The sequence below is a fragment of the Rattus norvegicus genome, chromosome 4 (assembly GCF_021556685.1).
Source record: "Rattus norvegicus strain SHRSP/BbbUtx chromosome 4, alternate assembly SHRSP_T2T, whole genome shotgun sequence".
NCBI lineage: Eukaryota > Metazoa > Chordata > Mammalia > Rodentia > Muridae > Rattus > Rattus norvegicus.
In genome coordinates this window covers 177,064,346-177,086,536 of record NC_141537.1, presented here as the reverse complement: position 1 = coordinate 177,086,536, position 22,191 = coordinate 177,064,346, and the positions used below count along the sequence as shown (strand labels likewise).

At 38.0% G+C, this 22,191-nt stretch overlaps 1 protein-coding gene across 8 annotated transcripts in view; it reads left to right on the top strand.

The window, feature by feature from the left end:
- Window positions 1-19,151, top strand: part of Slco1a8 (solute carrier organic anion transporter family, member 1a8) — a 43,642-nt gene extending 24,491 nt beyond the window's left edge. For 6 of the 8 annotated variants that reach the window (XM_087659394.1, XM_087659397.1, XM_087659395.1 and 3 more), the window contains 7 exons: window positions 3,510-3,674; window positions 4,442-4,637; window positions 5,995-6,160; window positions 8,261-8,433; window positions 11,767-11,831; window positions 12,915-13,032; window positions 18,307-19,151. In XM_087659394.1, coding sequence (XP_087515520.1) covers window positions 3,510-3,674; window positions 4,442-4,637; window positions 5,995-6,160; window positions 8,261-8,433; window positions 11,767-11,831; window positions 12,915-13,032; window positions 18,307-18,526 — 1,103 coding nt within the window. In that variant the 3' untranslated portion in view covers window positions 18,527-19,151. Of the gene's footprint in view, window positions 1-3,509; window positions 3,675-4,441; window positions 4,638-5,994; window positions 6,161-8,260; window positions 8,434-11,766; window positions 11,832-12,914; window positions 13,033-17,669; window positions 17,828-18,306 lie in introns of those variants that run through there. The other 2 variants (NM_030837.2, XM_087659393.1) reach the window with 2 other exon arrangements.
- Window positions 19,152-22,191: the final 3,040 nt, after the last annotated feature.

Sequence of the window (22,191 nt, the reverse complement as noted above, 5' to 3'; positions counted from 1 at the left end):
TGTGGTGAATGATGGTTTTGATGTGTTCTTGGATTCAGTTTGCAAGAATTTTATCGAGTATTATTGCATTGATATTCATAAGCAAAATTGGTCTGAAGTTTTCTTTGTATGGTTTAGGTATCAGAGTAACTCTGGCTTCCTAGAGTGAATCAGGATGTATTCCTTCTCTTTCTATTTTGAGGAAAAGTTTGAGGAGTATTGGTATTAACTCCTCTTTGGAGGTCTGGTTGAATACTGTACTAAACCATCTGACCGTTGGCCTTTTTCTGTTGGGAGACTTTTAATGACTGCTTCCATTTCTTTAGGAGTTATGGGGTTGTTTATATAAGTTATCTGATCCTGATTTAGCTTCAATATTTAATATCTCTGTAGAAAATTATCCTTTCATCTAGATTTTCCAGTTTTGTTGAATATGGGCTTTTGAAATAAGACCTGATTTTTTTTTTAATTTTCTCAGCCTTTGTTATTTCTCCTGTTTCATTTCTGCTTTTGTTAATTTGGATATGGTCTCTGTACCCTTTATTTAGTTTGGCAAAGGGTTTAACTATCTTGGTGATTGTTTTTCAAGGAACCAGCTCTTAGTTTTGTTTACTCTTTGTACAATTCTCTTTGTTTTTAATTGGTTGATTTCAGCTCTGAGTTTGACTATTTTCTGCCATTTACTCCTCTTGAGTATGTTTGCTTCTTTTTGTTCTAGAGTTTCAGATGTGCTGTTAAGCTGCTAGTGTGGGATCTTTCCAATATCTTTATGAAGGTACTCAGTGCTATGAATTTTCCTCTTACCACTGCTTTCATTGTGTCCCAAAAGTTTGGGTATGCTATGTCCTCATTTTTATTGAATTCTGCAAAATCTTTAATTTCTTCCATTACCAAGTTATCATTGAGTAGGGAGTTATTCAGTTTTCCACGAGGATATAGGTTTTCTGTTATTTTTGTTGTGAGTGACGTCTAGCCTTAGTGCATGGTGATCTGATAGAATGCATGGGAATTATTTCAATCTCCTTGTAGTTGTTAAGGTTTGTTTTGTGTCTGATTATATGGTTAATTTTGGAGAAGGTACCATGAGGTTCTGAGAAGAAGGTATATTCTCTTGTTTTAGGGTGAAATGTTCTGTAGATATCTGTTAAGTCCATTGATTCGTAACTTGTTAGCTTCACTGTGTTTCTGTTTAGTTTCTGTTTCCATGATATCTCCATTGGTAAGAGTGGGACACTGAAGTCTCCTGCTATTATTGTGTGATGATCAATGTGTGTTTGAAGTTTAGTAACACTTCTTTTACAAATGTGGGTGACCTTTCATTTGAAGTATAGATGTTCAGAGTTGAAATTTCTCTTGGTGGATATTTCCTTTGATGGGTCTGAAGTGTTCTTCCCCATTTCTTTTGATAAGTTTGATGCAATGTCTATTTTATTGGATATTAGAATTTCTACTCCAGTTTGTATCTTAGGACCATTTGCTTGGAAATATTTTTCCAGTCTTTTAGTCTGAAGTAGTGTCCGTTTTTGACACTGATGTGTGTTCCCTGTTTGCAACAAAATTCTGGGTCCTGTTTACATACCCAGGTTGTTAGCTTATGTCTTTTTATTGGGGAATTGATTCCATTGATGTTGACAGATATTAACAATCAATGATGGTTGGTTCCTGTTATTTTTGTTGTTAGTGGTGGTATTATGTTTGTGTGGTTCTCTTCTTTTGGATTGTTGTGAAATGATTAATTTCTTGTTTTTTCTTGGGTGGTGTTTCCCTCCTTGTGTTGGAGTTTTCATTCTATTATCCTCTGTAGGGCTGGATTATTGGACAGATATTGTTTAAATTTGTTTTGGTCATGGTGTAGGATAATGTCACAGGTGAGGCAGATACAAGATAGAAGGAGGCCTGTCATTGGACGAGAAGGAAGGATGGGTGGGAGAAAAGTTTGAAAGAAGAGGAGGAGACTGAAATGGAAAGGAGGAAGAGACAGGAGGGAGAGGAGGAGAAGTAGTGGCAGGACAATATGGCGGGTGACGTTAAGATTCCATGCTGTACCTTTACAGGTTGTTACAAACATTTTTAAGGGATGGATGTGTACATGGCTTTGTATGTTTAGGTGGGCAATTATATCTTACAGTTGCGTCAAAGGTTATTGTGTTGTGTGCTCTTTCATGTGTAGATTTATTATTTTTTATATTTTTACAACAACATCATGGAATATCTTGGTTTCTCCATTTATGTTGATTGATAGATTTGCTGTGTATAGAAACCTGGGCTGGCACTTGTGTTTTCTTCTATGTTTTTGTTGAAGATGTTTCCTGGCATTTTGCATTAGGAATCTCTTCTCTCTTCTATTCTTATTATTCTTACTTTGGTCTTTTCATTGTGTCCTGAATTTCTTGGATGTTTTATCTTAGGAGCTTTTTACACTTTGTATTTTCTTTGACTGTTGTGTAAATATCTTCTATGGTATTGTCCTCTCTCTTCTATCTCCTGTATGCTGCTTGTGATGCTTATATTTGTAACTTCTGTTCTCTTTATGTTTTCCATCTCCAGGGTTGACTCCCTTTGTGATTTCTTTATTGTTTCTATTTCCATTTTTCGATTCGGAGCTATGTTTTTCAATTCCTTCACCAATTTGGTTGTTTCTTCCTGTATTTCTTTAAGGGATGTTTGTCTTTCCTCTTCTACCTGTTTACTATGTTCTACTATATTTTCTAAGGGAGTTATTCATATCCTCCTTAAGGTCCTCTATCATCTTCATGAGATGGGATTTTAGGTCAGAATACTACTTTTCAGATGTGTTAGAATATCTAAGGCTTGCTGTTGCGGAAGAAGAGGATTCTGATGGTGTCTAATGGCATTGGTTTCTGTTGTTTATGCTTTTGCTCTTGCCTCTCTCCATCTGCTTATCTCAGGTGTTAACTGATTTTGATGTCTCTGACTGGATCCTCTTCCTCCTGTGAGCTTGTTTATGATAGACGTCCTTGGGTCAGGGTGTCTTTGCAATCATGGTTATGATGGACCTCCTGGGAGTTGATCTGTCTCTGGATGTGGGTGTTGGGGAGTTAGGGACTGGGACAGCTGATCTGCTCCTGGGCACAGTTGTGGACCTCTGGATTGGAAGATAGATGTTTCTCTAGCAGGGTGGATAGGTCCCACCTCTACTGGGCCCTGTGGGTGTCCCAGTTAGGCCAGGTATTGGGACTGGGAGTGTTTCATCTGTGAGCTTGGTCATGATGGACCTCCTGAGAGTCAAGCTGTCTCTGAGTGTGGGAGAGTGTCTGGAGAGATGGCTTTGAACTGTGCCAAGTGGGTTGGCTGGAAGTAAGCTCCTTCTGGTTTTTATATAGCCAGTTTTGTCACTAACTTCCAGAAGTGACTTAAGCAATGTTATAGAATTTTAACTCCAAAGGGGTGAAGATTTATCAAATGCATTTGTCTTGCAGCACAGAATCTGTGAGATTTTTTTTAGGGAACACTGGACACAAAATGTAAGGCCCAGTTAGCTTGATGGGCTCTATACATTCTCATTTCAGATTTCTTTCCGTTCCTGAAGAGCCTGTCCTGCAACCCGATTTACATGCTGTTCACCCTTATAAGTGTGCTCCAGGTCAATGCATTTAACATTTACTTTAGCTTCCTGCCTAAGTACCTTGAAAACCAATATGGAAAATCCACTGCAGAGGTCATCTTCCTCATGGGTACATACTTTCATTATTTCCTTCATAGCACTTCCTCCTCCCATGATAGCTTGGTCAACCCTATAACCAAGGGCATGGTAAACAGTAAAATAGTGTTACTAGGCAATTACAATGAAATGCAATCTCTTAGGATATTTTTGTAAAATTCTTCTTTCCAGGCTCCAGGGAAATCAAGAAAGTGGCCACTCCCACCATTTTCCTCCCCCCAAAAAACCAAACCCGTTTTGATTTCTCTCCAATCAAATTGGAAAATCATCATAGTTATTGCAATCTTGGGAGAAGCTCATATCATTCAATTTTAAGACACAAATATATTAATTCAAAGACGAATACAGAGCTAAGTCACTGAGAATCTGTACCTTACTTCCACATTTTACATCTGGGCTTTGATTCTTGCTCTACACATTCCTTCCAATTCAGTTCCATGAAAAGATTAGACTCAGTACAACTTTCAAAGCCACCTGAAACTAAACCAATTTCCCAATAAACAGAGTGGAAAGAAATATGTGAAATATTTAATATCATAAGTGAAGCTCATAAGGTGCTTATAACTTGCTGCAAATGATTAAATAAATGTTAACTGTCTTTTAAAATTGATGTTATGGGGCATTTGAGAACACCTTTGTATGTGACATTTGAGTGAGTGGGGATTAGAACTGCTGTATACTAGAATTGAACTAAATAGTTTCTTAAGTAACATGTCTTAGAAAAATTATAACGTTTATTTTTCTGCTGTCTTTATAAATACGATTTCCTTGCATTTATAGGTGTTTATAACTTACCTGCAATATGCATTGGATATTTAATTGCTGGCTTCATGATGAAGAAATTCAAGATCACTGTCAAGACAGCTGCATTCCTCGCATTCTGCCTATCCTTGTCTGAATATAGTTTTGGTTTCTGTAACTTCCTAATTACCTGTGATAATGTCCCAGTTGCTGGTTTGACTAACTCTTATGAAAGGTATGTTGTTTTCTTAATGTTGTTTTCATAACCTTTTCACAATTTCTAGTTAATTTTCTTCCAGTATTCCATATGACCAGATCACTTTATTATGAATTAATGACAGTGATCCATGGCTAGGTTATATTTTTTTCCATCCATCAATCCTATACCACACAACACAATGTGTAAACTTATTAAAAAAGGACTGCAGAATGCGTATGAGTCACTTTTTGATTCCACGTACTGTAATGGTTGTCATGGTAATATCTTAGTCAGCTTTATATTGCAATAAAAGAAAGTAACCTGGAGCTTTTAGCTTAAATTATCCAGGTATTTTATGCTCCCATAGTGAGAGAGCTTTAAAAGTTGACTATACAAGCCAACAAGCCTTCACAGGTTTTTACAGTAGGCTTAAATCTATAATAATCGAATCTAATATATGGTAAGTCAATTAATTCATCTATTTTATATGCCACTGGTATAGTTATATCTCATATACTCTGTGATCTTAGATTTTGTATTTTAAGGGATTTCTGGTCAAATTCTGTATTAGTATAGGGAATTTGTAACTCAGTTTAGGGCTTAGTTACATAATTAATCAATCAGTTTAAATCAAATCAAGCATATACTCATAGCTTTTTTTCCCTCAAAGGTCTGAGGAGATAACTCAGTAAGAAAGTGTTTGCTGAGCAGACAGGAGGTTTTGAGTTCAGATGTCCAGAATCCATGGAAAGTGTAACATTGTTGGGTATCTGTAACTCCATTCTTAATACTGGGAATTGACCAGCATAGTCAGGAAACCCTGAAAGTTAATGGGCCTGCTATTCGGGCCTTGCAGCAGTAAAAAACAGGACTGTGTCTCAAACAAGGTAGAAAACTATTACTAATGTCTACATGCATGCTGTTGTGCACATGTGTGCATGTGTGCACAAACACACACACATACACATACATGACAGATAGAGAGACAGAGACAGAGACAGAGAAAGAGAGACATACAGAGACATCGACATAGACACAGAGAGACATTAAAAGTAATATTTCTTTCAAAATTCTTAAGAGTTATAAGATTTAAATAATTTCGGACATAAAATTCTAAGAAATTATATATGTCATCTGATTTGAATCATGTGACCACTGGAACAGATAATTGTGAAAAAGCATAGTATAGAGATGACATCTTGATATTTGTATGATTTCTTTTTTCTGTTCTGAGAGAGATCTCATGCTTCTCTCTTTCTCTCTCTCTCTCTCTCTCTCTCTCTCTCTCTCTCTCTCTCTCTCTATGTGTGTGTGTCCACATGCTGAGATGAGAAGAAAATAAAATGCTTGTGTGGGCTTTCAGCATCTGTAACACTATTTCAAATTATTTCAGAGATCAGAAACCTCTATACTTGGAAAATAATGTTCTTGCTGACTGCAACACAAGGTGCAGCTGCTTGACGAAAACATGGGATCCAGTGTGTGGAGACAATGGCCTAGCATACATGTCAGCCTGCCTCGCAGGCTGCGAGAAGTCTGTTGGAACTGGAACCAACATGGTAAACATCATTTCAGTGTGTGGGATGATAGTGTGTGTACTGCATTAACATGGGCTGTGTGACCTATGCCTACATTTTAAAAAGAAAAAAGTAGTCCTTTCTTAAAATAGATTAGTATGTTTAATATATTAATAATAGATTAATATTTTAAAAAACAACACAATTTACTCAGTGTATGCATACTTGACTTTACAACTCCTAGATGTTATATGTAAAACCTTGACAGAGTTTGAGCATTGTTTTATAATCGCAAAGCTGTAGAGAGCGTTAGTCAAATGAGTTAGAATGCTGTGGTCTGGTGGAGCGATAGCTCAGCTGTAAAGGGCACTCGCGGCTCTTTCAGAGGACATGCTTAGTTCCCGGCACCCACACAAGGCAGCTCCAGACCATCTGACTCTCCTCTGCCTTCCTCAGGCACCTGTTTATATACACATAGATACAGAAGCATACGCATAAGTCAGCATTAAAATTAAAACCTTAAATTACTCTGAATAGAATCTGTTCTTTGTGGTCATAGGGTTTCATGTAGTTGAAGTGGACAGAAGCTTGGTTTTTCATATCACAAGCTTCTTTCTATTATTTATTTATCTATTTGCTTATTTGTTTAATTATTGTGTGTGTTTATGTATGTATGTATATTGTATGTGTATGTATGCATACGTGTATATTTGTAGTGTGTATGTATGTAGTATATATGTATGTATGTAGTGTATATGTGTGTATCTATATATATATGTAGTGTGTGTATGTACGCATGTATGTGTGTATGTATGTAGTTTGTGTGTGTGTGTGTGTATGTGTGTGTGTGTGTGTGTGTGTGTGTGTGTGTGTGTGCAGGTACCTGTGCACATGGAGGCCAGAAGGCAACCTTAGTTGTAGCTTCTCAGGACCATGCTCTTTGTGCTTCTGACAGGTTTTTACTGGCCCGGAATTTACTAGTTCGTTTAGGCTGCCTAGCAAGTGATCCTCAGGGTGTCGCCTGTTCCCCCCCGCTTGCAGATCCAGTGTTGCAAGCACATCCTCTTGCATGCATTTTCCCCACATGTGCTGGGATGAGAACTCAGGTCTTCATGCTTGTACAAGTCATCATTGACTGTCTAATTCCCCAGACCCTCATCATGACAGCTTAGCATCCTATACCGTTACACAGTTTTCTGCCTCGGACTTATGATACTGAGTCTTAATTGGTAATCAAAGTGAAATAAAATTTGATCCTTAATCAGACCTGAAAACAATAAGTATTTGGAAAATATGTGAAATATAAATTCACACTCTTAATCAGACCTGGGAAAATAATTTACTTATTTAAATTTTTGAATATTTATAAAATTATAAAAAAATAAAAAATATATTTAAGTAAACTCTTTTCTTGGGGACATGACTTTATTAGTAAGCAAAAATATATTCCATTAGCATTCTGAGATACATTTTGTTTTAGCAATTAGTATCAAAATCAAACATCAAAATAAAGCATCAAAATAAAACAAAGTCAAATTTATTTATTTTTGTGCAATATTTATTATGTGTAGACTATAAAGTTGGCTGAGTTGGGAAAGGGATTTTCTACCAACTCTTTATACCTGAATTATATCCTGGGACCCACATGATACAAAGGAAGAACTAACACCCATAACTTATTTCCTGAATTCTACATGGAACCCACTTAGATACACGAGTGCACTCACATGCACACACATACACACATACATATACGTATACAAGAAGTGCAGAACAGACAAGCAAACAGATATCAAAAGTAAAATAAAGAGTGCATTTAGAATAATTAACATTTTACAATTTATTTGATGATTTTGAAAAAATGGTACCATTAAAATGTATCTCTTTATGTTTTATGGTAGAATTCTGAGATGCCAAAGAAAAAAGAGAGATGAAAATAAAGAGGACAGGTAGCATCCGTTTTATTTATTTAGTGATTTTTATTCAATGGTGTTTGTGCCCAAACTCAGGTCCTCATTTAACCTAGGTGAGTGCCCTTCCACTGAGTCATGTCATTGACCCAATGCTCTCCAGTTTGATCCAGCTGTCTGTGCAGACAATACTGAAAATTTAAGCCTAATATTGTTGTTCTTTTTTTGACAGGTGTTTCACAATTGCAGCTGCATTCAGTCACCAGGAAACTCGTCCGCAGTCCTGGGGCTGTGTAATAAAGGCCCCGAGTGCACCAACAAGCTGCAGTACCTTTTAATACTATCAGGATTTCTCAGTATCCTCTACTCATTCGCAGCCATACCTGGATACATGGTTTTTCTGAGGTAATAAGTAACTTCATTTAGTTTTCCCTCTTCCTTTCTTAGTTGTGTGTGTGTGTGTGTGTGTGTGTGTGTGTGTGTGTGTGTGTGTGCACATGCGTTCATGTGCTATGTGGGCTCCCGTGTGCCTCTAAGAATACAGGATGTCAGAAAACCGTGTTGGGGAACCTGCTTTCTTCATCTCCTACGTGAGTCAGGGCCTCCGTATTTCTGCTTCTGTGCTCCCTGCGTACTTCAGCCTATACCTGGCTCTCAAGTTCGCAAGAAATTCTGTTTTCGTCCCCTATTTCACTGTGGGAATGAATGCTGGGAGTATAGTTGGATGCCTTCCTTCTTTCTCTCTCGGACCCTGGAGGCCTGCCTCCTCCTCGCCCAGTGATTGTCTTCTTGTCATCTTTATTATTCAATTAATTAGGGGAGAATTCTGCAACAAAGCAGGGCAGATAGGACAAGATGTTCAGGTGCTTTACGATAGGTGCCGCCATGTTGACAGGCGTTCCCTCCACCTGAATTAGAGGCAGTTTCACAAGTCAGCCCTTTGTACCCAGGAGGACATTAGCAAAGGAAACCCCTTTCTCTTGGGGTAGTCATACAAGTGGCAATTCTACACAAATAGACTGGAGAAGCAAGGGTTTTTTAGGTAGACCTTCACAGTCTTTATCCAAATTATTGGATATAACTGTTGTCCTGTGGAAAACCCGTGTGGGCAGGATTGCTTTGGCAAGAATTTAAGAGACACCTGATGTTTTGTTTTTTGTTTGTTTGTTTTGCAAAATGAATCCCGACAACTCAAGTCATTGCAGAAATAGGTATATCCTTTCCCTCTGAGGTCAGTTAAGATAGCCCAGTTAGGGTAACAGGCTTTCAACAGAGTCACGGTAAGTCCCTGCTACAATTGTTGGGGGACCTGCATGGAGACCAAGTTGGACATCTACTACATATGGGGTTGTGCCTAGGTTTAGCCTTTTTATGCCCTTTGTTTGGTGGTCCCGTCAATGGGAGCTCCCCAGGGGTCCAGGTTAGTTGATTCTGTAGGTCTTCTTGTAGAGTCCCTCTCCGCTCCCAGTCCTTCAATCCTTCCTCCAACTCGCAGCCCTGCCTTTGCATGGGTGAGCTTCAGGGGTGGAAAACTGTGGCAGCCACGCTATCAGCCTCTGTAGCCCTACTCACACTTCAGGGGCCGTGCCTCCTGTCTGAGCGGGATGCCACAGCAGCTCACACTTCAGGGGCCGTGCCTCCTGTCTGAGCGGGATGCCACAGCAGCTTGTGGCATGGGAAAACCTTACGCACCCTGCCTACCACCTGGAACTTTTTTTGTATAGTGCCCGAATTTAGTGTCCTAAGCTTGGATTTCTAATTACCACATTGGATGCCAAATAAAATATTGCTGGACTGCCTGCAATTAAATAATGGCACCGAGCCTTCTTTTTTTTTTTTTTTTTTTTTTTTTTTTTTTTTTTTTAGCGTAGCTTAGGTCTTTAGCTGCAGAAACTACCCAACCGGTTCATCTAACTTAATCTTATTATCCTAGGCCATGGCCATGCACGTGGGTAGTTCTTTACCTCATTCTCAGTTCCGATACTTGGCACAATCTCCAGGTCCCACCAACAAATCGCCACTTCTCTGATTCTTCTCCCTCAGCCCAGAGGTCCCACCTCCCCTTTCCTGCTTAGCTATTGGCAGATAGCTATTTACTACAGCCAATCAGAGAGTGCCCTAGGCAGGTGAGGAAGGATGGAGATACACCTTCACACCATGTACCTCAACCTACTTACCTATTCATATTCAATTGCATGACGCTGTATCGGAGATGTGGTATATGCCTTGTTTCCGTCCATACATTCACAGAATATAAAGGTACCAAGTACTGCTAGTTGTTAAGATTTATTCTTGCAAATGAGGGATATTCGGCTGTGACAACTGTAACCTCGTTACCTGCCAGGCAGATTCAACTGATGTGGTTAAGTGGGGCCTCGTTTCTCCCTCACCGCTCCAGGTGCCTTAGTTTCAAAGCTGCATGTTCAGTTGATGAAAAATTTTCCTTAAAGAGAATGGTTACAGATGAAGGGCAAATGTGCAGCTGAACCCTCCCATTTGAGCCTCCACGCATGTGCTCACGCGATGCTCTCATGTTTACTGCACACCTATTCCCATCTCCATCCTTTACTCACATTTCCAATTATCTTAGTTCCTGAGAGTTGGCTGTTCCACTAGGTGTAAGGAAAACACATGTGTGTAGTGCATGATTATTTGGAACATTTTGTGTGTACCTGAGTTTGTATGTGCACGTTTGTGTGTGTGTGTGTGTGTGTGTGTGTGTGTGTGTGTGTGTGCGCGCGCGTGCCCTATGGCATGCATGTTGAAATACAAGGACAGCTCATAGGAAGTGGTTCTGTTTCCACCATATGGGCTCTAGGTATTGAAATCAGTTTCAACCTTGATGGCTGGCAACTTTGCCAACTCATAGACCCACTGTATGATTTCTTGGTATAATGAGGTTAAGGTCTATTCAAGATATTTTTCTTGTGTTTCTTTTCTCTTTCTTGCTGCATTTGAAGATTGCAATGTAAATGATGGGTAATTCAGTATCACTGTCAGCACACTATCATTATTCTTCTAGCCTGTTGTGTTTTCTTTAACTCTTCTAATCACTTCTAAAATGAAATCCCAACAGTTGCTTATATTATGGTTTTCTTACACAATGGAGTATTCTGTGAGAATACATCACATTTTTAAAAGGATTCCTGTATTTCTAAAAATATCTCTAGTTATTGTCCTGACTTGCTTGTAGGCTTTTTGTATGTAATTATCAAAATCTCTATGGTTGATAATTCCACATAACCCAGTAGTTTTCTTAATGTCATGGTTTACACAATGGATTCTTTCCCTGTTTATCTGTGGAACTGCATTTATAATATCCCAAAGTTTTATATGACATGTAATAGCTTTTTTTTAACCATCATGACAAAATGCTTGTAAACAACTTGAGGGAAGATTTAATTGGTTTGTGGTTTCAAAGGTGTAGGTCCTTTATAGTGGGTATGGCATAGTGGTTACCAAGGAAACCAGAAAACTATTCATCTAGATTAGCAGACAATCTCTAACTGTTAAAGGGCTCAGTCGTTCTTTAGATGTGTGGAGGTCAGGGGACAGCTTTCAGAAGTCTTTACTCCCCTCTTCCATGGGGACTTGACAGAGTTAACTAGGTATCATTCTGACTTCAGGGTGAAAAGTTTAACCATCAGAACCATAAACTACCACTGTCATTAGAAGGATGCTGTGACAGATATGGATCGGCAGGATAAACTTTTATACGTGTGTGTGTGTCTGTTTCAGGTGTATCAAGTCTGAAGAGAAGTCACTTGGGATTGGAATACATGCATTTTGCATAAGAGTATTTGGTATGAAGACTTTCCCAACATATCCGATTAAGTGCTTAGTAAACAAATTATTTATCTCTGTAATAAGAAGACAGCAAATAACTAGTCACCCCAAAACAGAACTCTCACCATCAATGGAATAAGGGTTTATTCTGGAAGTGACCATAACATGGGAACACAAATTCACATCGTTTAAACATCATGTTACAATATGAGGACAGTTCCATGATATTTATACTTAGAGAATGAAAGAATCCATGAACAAGGTTCTACCCCAATATATTTGCGGAAATGTAGGGTAGGATGGTTACAGCAAAGCAAATAGTTTTGTGCTGTAGGCTCAGATGCTATCTGATGGCATTCTTAGTGTTTGACTGGGTCGAAGTCGAAGCTAGCGAGCTCTTAAGTCAAGATATCACTGAAGGCTTCATGTGATAGTCATATGGATTTAAGGTCAGACACAGGGATGGGGCAATGACTAATCAATACAAAGGTAAATATAACTTGTTTCTGGATCAGCAATATCCCCAAATCAGGAAGTTTCATGCCCTTGTAGTATCATTAACATGGGTGTGCTCTGCCCACTTTACCTGAACTTCAGTTTACAAGGCCTTGTGTTTGGAACTGGCTACTTATAATTAGTCTGAGAATGAAGCAGCTGCAGAGATGAAAAGTGCTTCCCCTTGTCTTTAAAGACCTTAGCTAGACTTAGTTATACCTTTCATCTTTTGGAAGGTTTAAGAATAAATGAGAAGGAAATTGTTTTATTTGGGGGTGTAGAGAAAACCAATACATTTTAAAAAAAATATATGAGAATCACGATTATGAACTCAAGGAATGGTGTTTTTAGGATCTTTCCTAAAAACATACAGCTTTCACTTGTGATTTAGAAACTTTACATTAACAGATAATTCCAAAGGTCAGCTTAGAGCCTTTGATTCATAATTTGTTATATTGATTTTAAAAAGACAGGGAAGTGGAAGTACTTCCAAATATAATTGTGTATCTCTCCTTTTGCTTTTGTCCTACCAGTGGGATGGTTTTTGTTGTTGTTTTAATTATTGTTGTTGATTTGATTTTGTTTTTTCTTTCTCTTCATTGTAGCTGGCATTCCAGCACCTATTTACTTTGGAGCTTTGATAGACAGAACCTGTTTACACTGGGGAACTCAGAAATGTGGTGCGCCAGGGGCGTGCAGGATGTATGATATAAATAGCTTCAGGTAAATATAACTTTGAGACTTGCTTTTCTAGCATAAAATTCTTATATAACATTCCCCTTTCATATAAAACATTGTCTTGAGTGATATGATTACATATGGTTTCATTTTCAGAATGCTATATGGTATAACTTCCTTATTTATATATGTTAATATGTCCTCATTATTTCTAAAGTGCTTGATACTTACACTCCTGAGTGGCTTTCCTAAAAACCCTTCAAAATATTTTAGAGAGCAAGCAGGTATCGGCATAGTGGCCTTGGAGTAGCAGAGGAGAGCTGCATCTTGAGCTGAACTATCATGGCTGAAGACTAAAGATAAACAAGACAGCGAGACTCAGAGACTTAGCACAAGGGTTCTGTAGGGGAGAACAAAATCTCTCACTTCTTACCACCCTTCTGCAGAAGCCTCCCTTTGGCAGAGGTGGTGATGACAGAGTCCCGTCATATTCGGGTAGCATGGATTCTGGCATTGTAGCTCGAGGAAGGTTCACAGCCCTCTCATGCTTGCAGTCTGCCTTAATGAGAACCTCGAATCTGTATAGTACCATGCAGTTTAACAAAATGTGTCAGATACTATAGCCAAGGGCTATCTTGAAAAGGGACCTGGTATTTACATTTCACTGTTGGTCACATCTCTGGGAAACCCAGAGTTGGCCTCACTGGACTAACTGGTTAACAGCCTCATTAAAACAAGTTGGCTTCATAAAGTGATTATGCTACAAGCCTGCTGAGGGGGATGATATGATAACTGGAGCCATTACCTTCAAGAACCGGGAGACCAGGAAGCTTACCTTCTGAGATCAGGGTGCATCCAGTTGCGTGTAGTTTTATGCTGCTGCTTGGACTAAAAGCAGTTACTTATATGGTTCCCACCATTCTCAGTGTTAGGCAAGCAGCTGTCACTGAAGCCCTAGTCAAAGATCTGTGGGTTCCCTGCTGCCTTACCTCCAGGGGTCAGGCCAGGTTTATCTTAAACCAGGCTGTTACCTTGCTTGCCCTCTAACCCAGGGAGAAATCTTGTTTGCTACAGACTACACAGTAGCAAAAACTCCTTGTTCCTTAAACTTTTTCAGCCAAAAGTAATTTTGCCCCTCTCTAGATATGACCTACTTCTCTGTTTCTGGGTGAGCATTATACTAGAAAATTCTGGGAGAGAAAAGTACTAGCTATTGCCTTATCTTGTGTGTTTATGACTAGGGGTGGTTGAGACTCCATTCCCTGCCTGCTATACTCACAATAACTGTGAAAGGACAGGACTACTTTTGTCTTTGTATCTATATGTGTCAAAGTTCTAGTGGCCTTGACATCCACAGGATGGTGGACTTTATTCCAGAATTGTGAGCAAAGTAACTCTTCTTCCTTACCTTGATTTTGTCAATCTCTTATAACAGTGGCAGGAAAATAAACTAAGATATCTGTTACTCTATTATCCATTTAGAAAAAAGCTTCACTCATATGTCTACATTGTTGTATCTGAAGGTTTAAGCATCTGCAGTTATATACTATGCCTATTCTTCCCTTCTGTAGAAGTAGCTGTGGTCATTTTCTCTATTCCTTTTGTTTGTTTGTTTGTTTGTTTGTTTTGTATTTTGAAACAGGGCTTCTCTCTGTACAACCCAGGCTGTCCTGGAACTCATTTTATAAACCACGCTGACCTTCAACTCACAGAGATATGTCTACCTCTGGCTCTGCCTCTGCCTCCTGAGTATTGGGATTCAGGGTGCAGACCACAAAACCCTGGGTTCATTTTCCCTATTCTTACGTGCTGAGGGCCAGCCCTGGTGGGTCTTCTTTCTTCTTGGTTCCTTTTGAGGCAGCAGAGGGAAACAAGAAATAGCAGGGGTAAGGTGTGATCTTAGGAGATATTTAGAGTTGCTGCATAATAATAAAACGTTTATCTATCTTACATCTAAGTAACTTTGCTGCAGTAGCTGACCTGCCTGACTGAGTTCCTCTGAGACTAGAAGCTGCAGTCTCTGGCATTAGAACCTTAGCAGGGGATTAAGTAATGGATCAATTGCTAGAGCATTTTCCTTCTTTTCCAGATGTCTCTTGCTTGTCAGGTTAGGGGAAAGTTTGGAGCAATAAACTTCTATTAATAAACTAGAAGAGTCACACTAGCAGAAGAAAAAAACTTTTATACAAGCAAACATGGATTACACTCATATAAATTTATATACAGATTCATGCATACATATTCTTAAATCTCTATTCAAACCAGTTGAGACCAGCTTTTACACGATCTCACAATTATATACTTACACACACACACACACACACACACACACACACACACACACACATCCATACTTACATATGTATATGGAGTAAAAGACCAAGCACCAGCGTAGAAAGAACTCACTCATTCTGGAGGGAAAATGAGCTCCAGTCTTTATTGCATAGTGAAAGAAGAAGCTTCTACCTTTTTAATGCCAAATGAATTAAAAGCAAGTCTGTAAGAAGGAAGTTTTGTTCTCTTTAGTAAGACTGAGCCTGCCTTGCTATTAAGAAAAGACCTGTTCTGTCCCATGGTAAGGAGAAGCCTACATGCTGCTTCTGCTCTCTCTGCAGCTTCCTTTTCCCTTTCCTTCCTCTTTATTCTGAATATTCATCTCTTAGTCTTTTAAGTTGCCTTATAGTTTCTAAGTTATTCCACTCTGCATTTTCCTTCTAGTCTTGCTCTCTCCTCCTGCTCTGATGTAACTGTCTTAGGGTTTTACTGCTGCAAACAGACACTATGACCAAGGCAGCTCTTATAAGGATAACATTTAATTGTGGCTGGCTTACAGGTTAAGAGGTTCAGTCCATTATCATCAAGGCAGGAACATGGCAGCATCCACGCGGTAATAGTGCAGGAGGAGCTGATAGTTCTACATCTTCATCTGTAGGCTGCTAGCAGAATATTGGCTTTCAGACCACATCCACAGTGACACACCTACTCCAATAGTGCCACTCCCTGGGCTGAGCATATACAAATCATCACGGTAACAATGCTCCTACTCACAATGCCTTCTTTTCCAAGTTATTCTTGAGTTCACTTTTATTTAAAAATTTCTCTTCAGTTCTGTCTCCATTCTTTTTCTTCAGCACTTAAATGTCTTGTGACTATAGGAACACATGGTAAAAAGTTAAGCACAAGGTTACACATAAATTCAAATCACAAATTGAACATGGAGTTTACAACAGAGAATGTTTACATGCATATCCATGAGGAATAATTATCTGACTAAACATTCACCACCTGTCACCAACTCTGCAGGTTCATGGAAAGTTAAAAACCATAATACTTGTGACAAAGGTATTAGTGAAGCTTTATTTAGATAAACCCAGTGAATATTTTATCTTCTGTTCTTGTAACTATAGTAAATCATTAGTTCCTTTTTTATGACCTTTTGGTTAATGTTTTATAACCTCTTGGAATATGCTTTCTAAGGTGCAGATGCCTGCTTGCTGTCTCAATATTAATTAACTCCCGGCACTTGAAAATTGACAGAGTTCTTAATGCAGTTTTGACATCAGAAAGAACATTAATAGCAAACCTATTATAAAAGAACATAATAATTACTAATATAATTTTAGGAATTCTTATAGGATCATCATTACAGATTCAGAAATCGGCTATTTGTTTATATAGCATCACTACAAGACAGCACATCTTCATAGTTCTACAGAGATCTGCTCAAAAGTGTAGGCTAGTACCTAGGGATTGTTATATATGTTTAATAATAAAAGGAAAACCATACTAATAGCAGGGATCGTGCCTAAAATGAAATTTCCTGGGCCTTGCTTGGGGGAGCAAATTCATAGTAGATTTTAACCCAAGGTGAACCCATCTCAGGAGGTTCACCTGCTAAGTTTTAATTTCTCCTTCAAGGTTCCTGACACTTATGTAGTTCAGAATTTCTTGCCAAAGTCATGGTGTCACCCATTGGAGTCTGGGTCTTGTCACCTCAATTACTGTAATCAAAATAATATCCCATGAACATGTTCCTAGGCTAACATAATCTACACAGGCCTTCACTGAAATTTCCTTCCTCAGGAAGTTCTATATGGTATGAAGTTGACAAAATGATCCGTCACACCAGATTTTATATGTATATATAGTATAAATATATGGAGAACATGAAATACCACTTTCATAGTTATTTTAAAATGTACATATATCAAGAATACCTATTTCCTAAACATATAAAGTCCAGAAACTTTAAGGGACTGTTTTATCAAATTTATAAACAACAAATGTTTACAACAGTATACAAGTTATTGTAAGAAATACTGAAAGGGAAAGTTACCTAACTCATTTCAGTAAGCTTTTACAGTCTTCATGCTTACCTGGACAAAACAACAAGAGTCTGGGGCTAAGGAGATGGCTCAGGGCTTACAAGCACATGTCAAATGTCAACTATGCAGTGATCATTAATTCAATTCTCCTATCTCACATTGGGCAGAACAAAAACTCTTGTTACTCCAAGTAATGGGTATCCAGGGCTTATGAACACATACTAACAGAGGTGCAACACATACATATTGTTGAAAGTAATAAATATCTAAAATAGATTACTTTATATGCAAAATTGTACATGAAAATGAACAAATTGAAGTTCTAAAGAACAAAACTGACTAATATAAACATTTTAGACATTCCAGGATTTCCATATCACAAAAATCTACTAGAGGAACACAGCATACAATTATTGAGTAGAAGAAACCTTGAAAAATGACCTTGTGATGCTTTATACATGTGTTATCAAAATTGAAGCAAACGAAACAGAAAGAAGAAGTTTCCTTAACTTGATGTGGGGTTTTATTTGTTCAGTATTTAAGAGACCAGGCAATAACGGCAGGAGAGGTATGGTGGTGGAGTGGGATGGGGCTGATCATGTTGCGTGCTCTGTCACCAAGTGCTAGAAGCCTAGAGTATGGTGTTCATACTCAGGATGGAAATTCATCATCAGAAACAACTTTCTGAAAACATTCTTATAGACACACCCAGATACTTATTTCAATAATGATCATAACTTCAGTCAAGTTGACAATGGAAATGAGCCATTGCCAACATGAAGAAAATATAGAAAATATATTTAAATATTTATAGTGAAAACTTTTCTACATTTCAACAAACAAAATGAATAAATCAGCCAAGTAGATTACATAAAGAACATGGGAAAATAATTACCTGACATTTGTCTTCAAAGAATAAATGATTTTTAATAATATACAAATTTCGATTCACTAAAGACATTAAGATTTAATACAGATTAGTTCTTTTCAATAGGCGCATTTACCTTGGGATGTCTGCAGCTCTAAGAGGATCAAGCTATCTCCCTGCATTTGTTATTGTAATACTTACAAGGAAGTTCTCTCTTCCTGGGAAAATCAACTCTTCAGAAATGGAAATTGCAGAGATGAAGCTCACAGAGAAGGAAAGCCAGTGCACAGATGTGCACAGAAATCCTAAGTTCAAGAATGATGGAGAACTGAAAACGAAGCTGTAATGACTTTTCTACTGCCTTGTGTAAGGCCATGAACAGAATGCTAGAATTCAAAACACTTCACTTTTGAATCATGAGATAAACAACAGGAATGCTTAACTTTAAGAACCTCAACAATTAGTTTTACACTCATGATAAAAGTAGCATTTTCATGAGGCTGGTGTAGGACTTAAGTTTTTCCCAGGATAGATTTCTATAGAGACCCCCACATTGAACATTAAAGCTTCCTTCATTTGCAAACAGCATTTTCTATTGTATCAAGGAAAGTATGTATTTCTAAGATATCTTCAAGTAGCTTTAAAGCCTAGTCCTTAAACACTATTTCATTCTGTTGAACTTATGTTTCGATGTGGGGGGTATTTAGAGAGACAAATATGCATTGTGGCTGTGCCACATCAGAAAAAAAAACCTATTCTTTCTATGCACAAGCTGTCTGCATACGTTTATATCTAGAAGTTATTAACCCTTATTTTTTATTTTAGTCATGATGCTTCCGAGATTAGACTTCTCTCTCATGTGCCATCTCCTGGTTTTAGTTCCATTTTTCTTTACTTATGTCACACATTTGATCATTTATCTTACAGTACTGACAAACCTGATCACATTATTAAAAAATTCACATTGCAAAGATTGTTGGACCTATTTTTTTTTCCTAGCAATTCAAAGCTGGTCACGAAACTATTTCTTAAAAGCCTGTATTTGAGAAAGCTAGTCCTTTCAAAGGCCCTTTGTGGAAATTGAATCATACCTCAGGGTTACAATGTTCGCCTAATACATGTGAGACCTTGAGTTAAGATCCAAGGTACAGTAAAATACTGATATAAAAAAAGGGTGGGTATAGTGTAATATGTCATTTAAAGGCTACCTTTTTATATTTAGAGAAGATTTTTGGCCCAGGGTTCACTTTATTCATGTATCCTCAGAGCACATTGCAGAAGAAACTCATAGGACATAAGTAAGCTGCTGACTTCATATTGGCTGGGAAGTAAGAAGAAAGATATGGAAGGGTCCAAGGACCTAGTGTCTCTTCCAAGGGCTTATTATTATGGGCCCAAATTCCACCTCCCCCCAGGCTTCATCTTTTCATTCTTCCACCACTGTTCAAAAGCATCTCGCTGAAGACTGAGATTTTAACACATGGGCTAAGGGGTGTAGGCCAAACCCAAAACCGCAGCAAAGAGAAAGCAGACTATCTAACTGCAGAACTTTTTAGAATTATCTTCCAATTGTTGTGATTTACTGAATTATTTAGTGTGTATTACAAAAGAAAATTTTATGGGGATGGAGAGATAAGTTAGGAGTTATGAGAATGTGCTGGCATTGCTCAGGATCTGAGTTTGGTTTCCATCACCCACATCAAGAATCTCACAATCACTTGTGATACTAGCTCTGGGTGATCTTCCCTGGTATTTCTATACACACACACACAGATACCAAAAACATCAAAATAACAGGAATTAACAGCCACTTGTCATTAATATCTCTTGATATCAATGGATTCAATTCCCCAATAAAGCATACAGGCTAACAAAATGGATGCAAAAAGAGGACTCATCATTTTGATGCATATAAGAAATATACCTTAGCAATAAAGATAGATATACCTTAGAGTAAAGGGCTTGGAGAAATTTTCCAAGCATATGGACACAAAACAAACTGGAGTAGCCATTCTAGTATCTAATAAAATGGTCTTTCAACCAAAATCTATCAAAAGAGACAGGATAGGACACTTCATACTCATCAAAGGAAAACTGTACTAAGATTATGTCTCAGTTCTTAACATCTATGTCCCAAATACAAGGGCAGCCACAATCATAAAAGAAACACTGTTAAAGATTAAATGATATATCAAACCCCACACATTTATAATGTGAGACTTTAACACCCTATTCTCACCAATTGACAGGTCACCCAGACAAAAATAAATATAGAAATAATGAAAATAACTTGCTAGGAATCAAATAAACTTAACAGATATCTACAGCACATTTCACCCAAACAAAAAATAATATATATTCTCACTACTTAATGAAGCCTTTTCCAAAATTTTGACCATATAGCTGGTCTCAAAGCAAGCCTCCAGAGAGACAAGAAACTGAAATAATACCTTATATCTTATCAGACCACCATGGATTAAAGCTGGATTCCAACAACAGAAGCACCAGAAAGCCTACACATTCATGGAAACTGAATTACTCTCTACTTAATGATCTCTGGGTTAAGGAAGAAATAAAGAAATTAAAGACTTTCTAGAATTCAAAGAAAATAAAATCACAACATACCCAAATTTGTGAGACACAATGAAAACATTGCTAAGAGGAAAGGTCATTACTAAATGCCTATATGAAGAAATTGGAAAGTTCTCATACCAACAATTTAAAAGAACACCTGAAAGATCTAGGAAAAGAAAAATAAGCAAACACAGGGATGAGGAGTAGAAGACAGAAAGTGATCAAAATCAGAGCTGAAATTAATCAACTAGAAACAAAGAAAACAAGAATTAATGCCAACATTCTTCAAACTATTCCACAAAATAGAAGCAGAAGGAATACTGCCTAATTTATACTATGAAGTCACATTTACTTTGATACCTAAACAACACAAAGACCCAACAAAGAGAACTTCAGACCACTTTCACTTATGAATAGTGTTGTAAAAATAATAAAGTTCTCAAAAAACGGAATCCAAGAACACAACAAAAGCATCATTCAGCACAATTAAGTAGGCTTCACTCCATGGATGCAGGGATGATTCAATATACAAAAATCTGTCAATGTAATCTACTATATAAACAAATTCAAAGAAAAAATTCACACGAATATTTCATTAGATGCTGAAAAAGCCTTTGACAAAATCCAATATCCTTTAATGGTAAAAGTCTTGGAAATATCAGGAGTCCATGGCACATACATAACATAATAATAGCAATATTTAGCAAACAACAGCCAACATCAAATTAAATGTTGAGAAACTTGAAGCAATCCCACTAAAATCAGGGACAAGACAAGGCTGCACATTCTCTCTCTATCTGTTCAACTTAGTACTTGAAGGTCTACCAAAAGCAATAACACAACTAAAGGAGATCAAGGGGATACAAAGTGGTAAGGAAGATGTCAAGGTATCATTATTTGTGGATGATATGATAATATACAATTGGAACTCCAACAATCCTACCAGAGGACTCCTAAAGCTGATAAACAACTTCACCAAAGGGGCTGTATGTAAAATTAACACAAAGGCAGGAGCCTAGCATGATTTCCCTCCCAGAGGCCCAACAAGCAGTTGAATGAGACAAATGGAGATTCTTACACCCATCCAAGTGGACAGAAGCCAGTAGCACCTCTGTGGTTGAATTAGGAAAAGGCTGGAAGAAGTTGTGGAGGAGGATGATTCCACAAGAAGACCAGCAATCTCAACTAACTTGGACCCCTGAGATTTCTGAGACACTGAGTCACCAACCAGGCAGCATACAATAGCTATATACAGCACAAGACTGCCTAGTCTGGCCTCAGAGAGAGAAGATGCACCGAACTCTCGAGAGACTTGAGGCCCCAGGGAGTGGGGAGGCCTGCTGGGTGGGGGCTGAGGTAAGGATATCCTCTTGGAGATGGGGGGGTAGAGGAAGAATGAGATGAGGAACTGCCAGAGGGTGGGCTGGGAGGGGGATA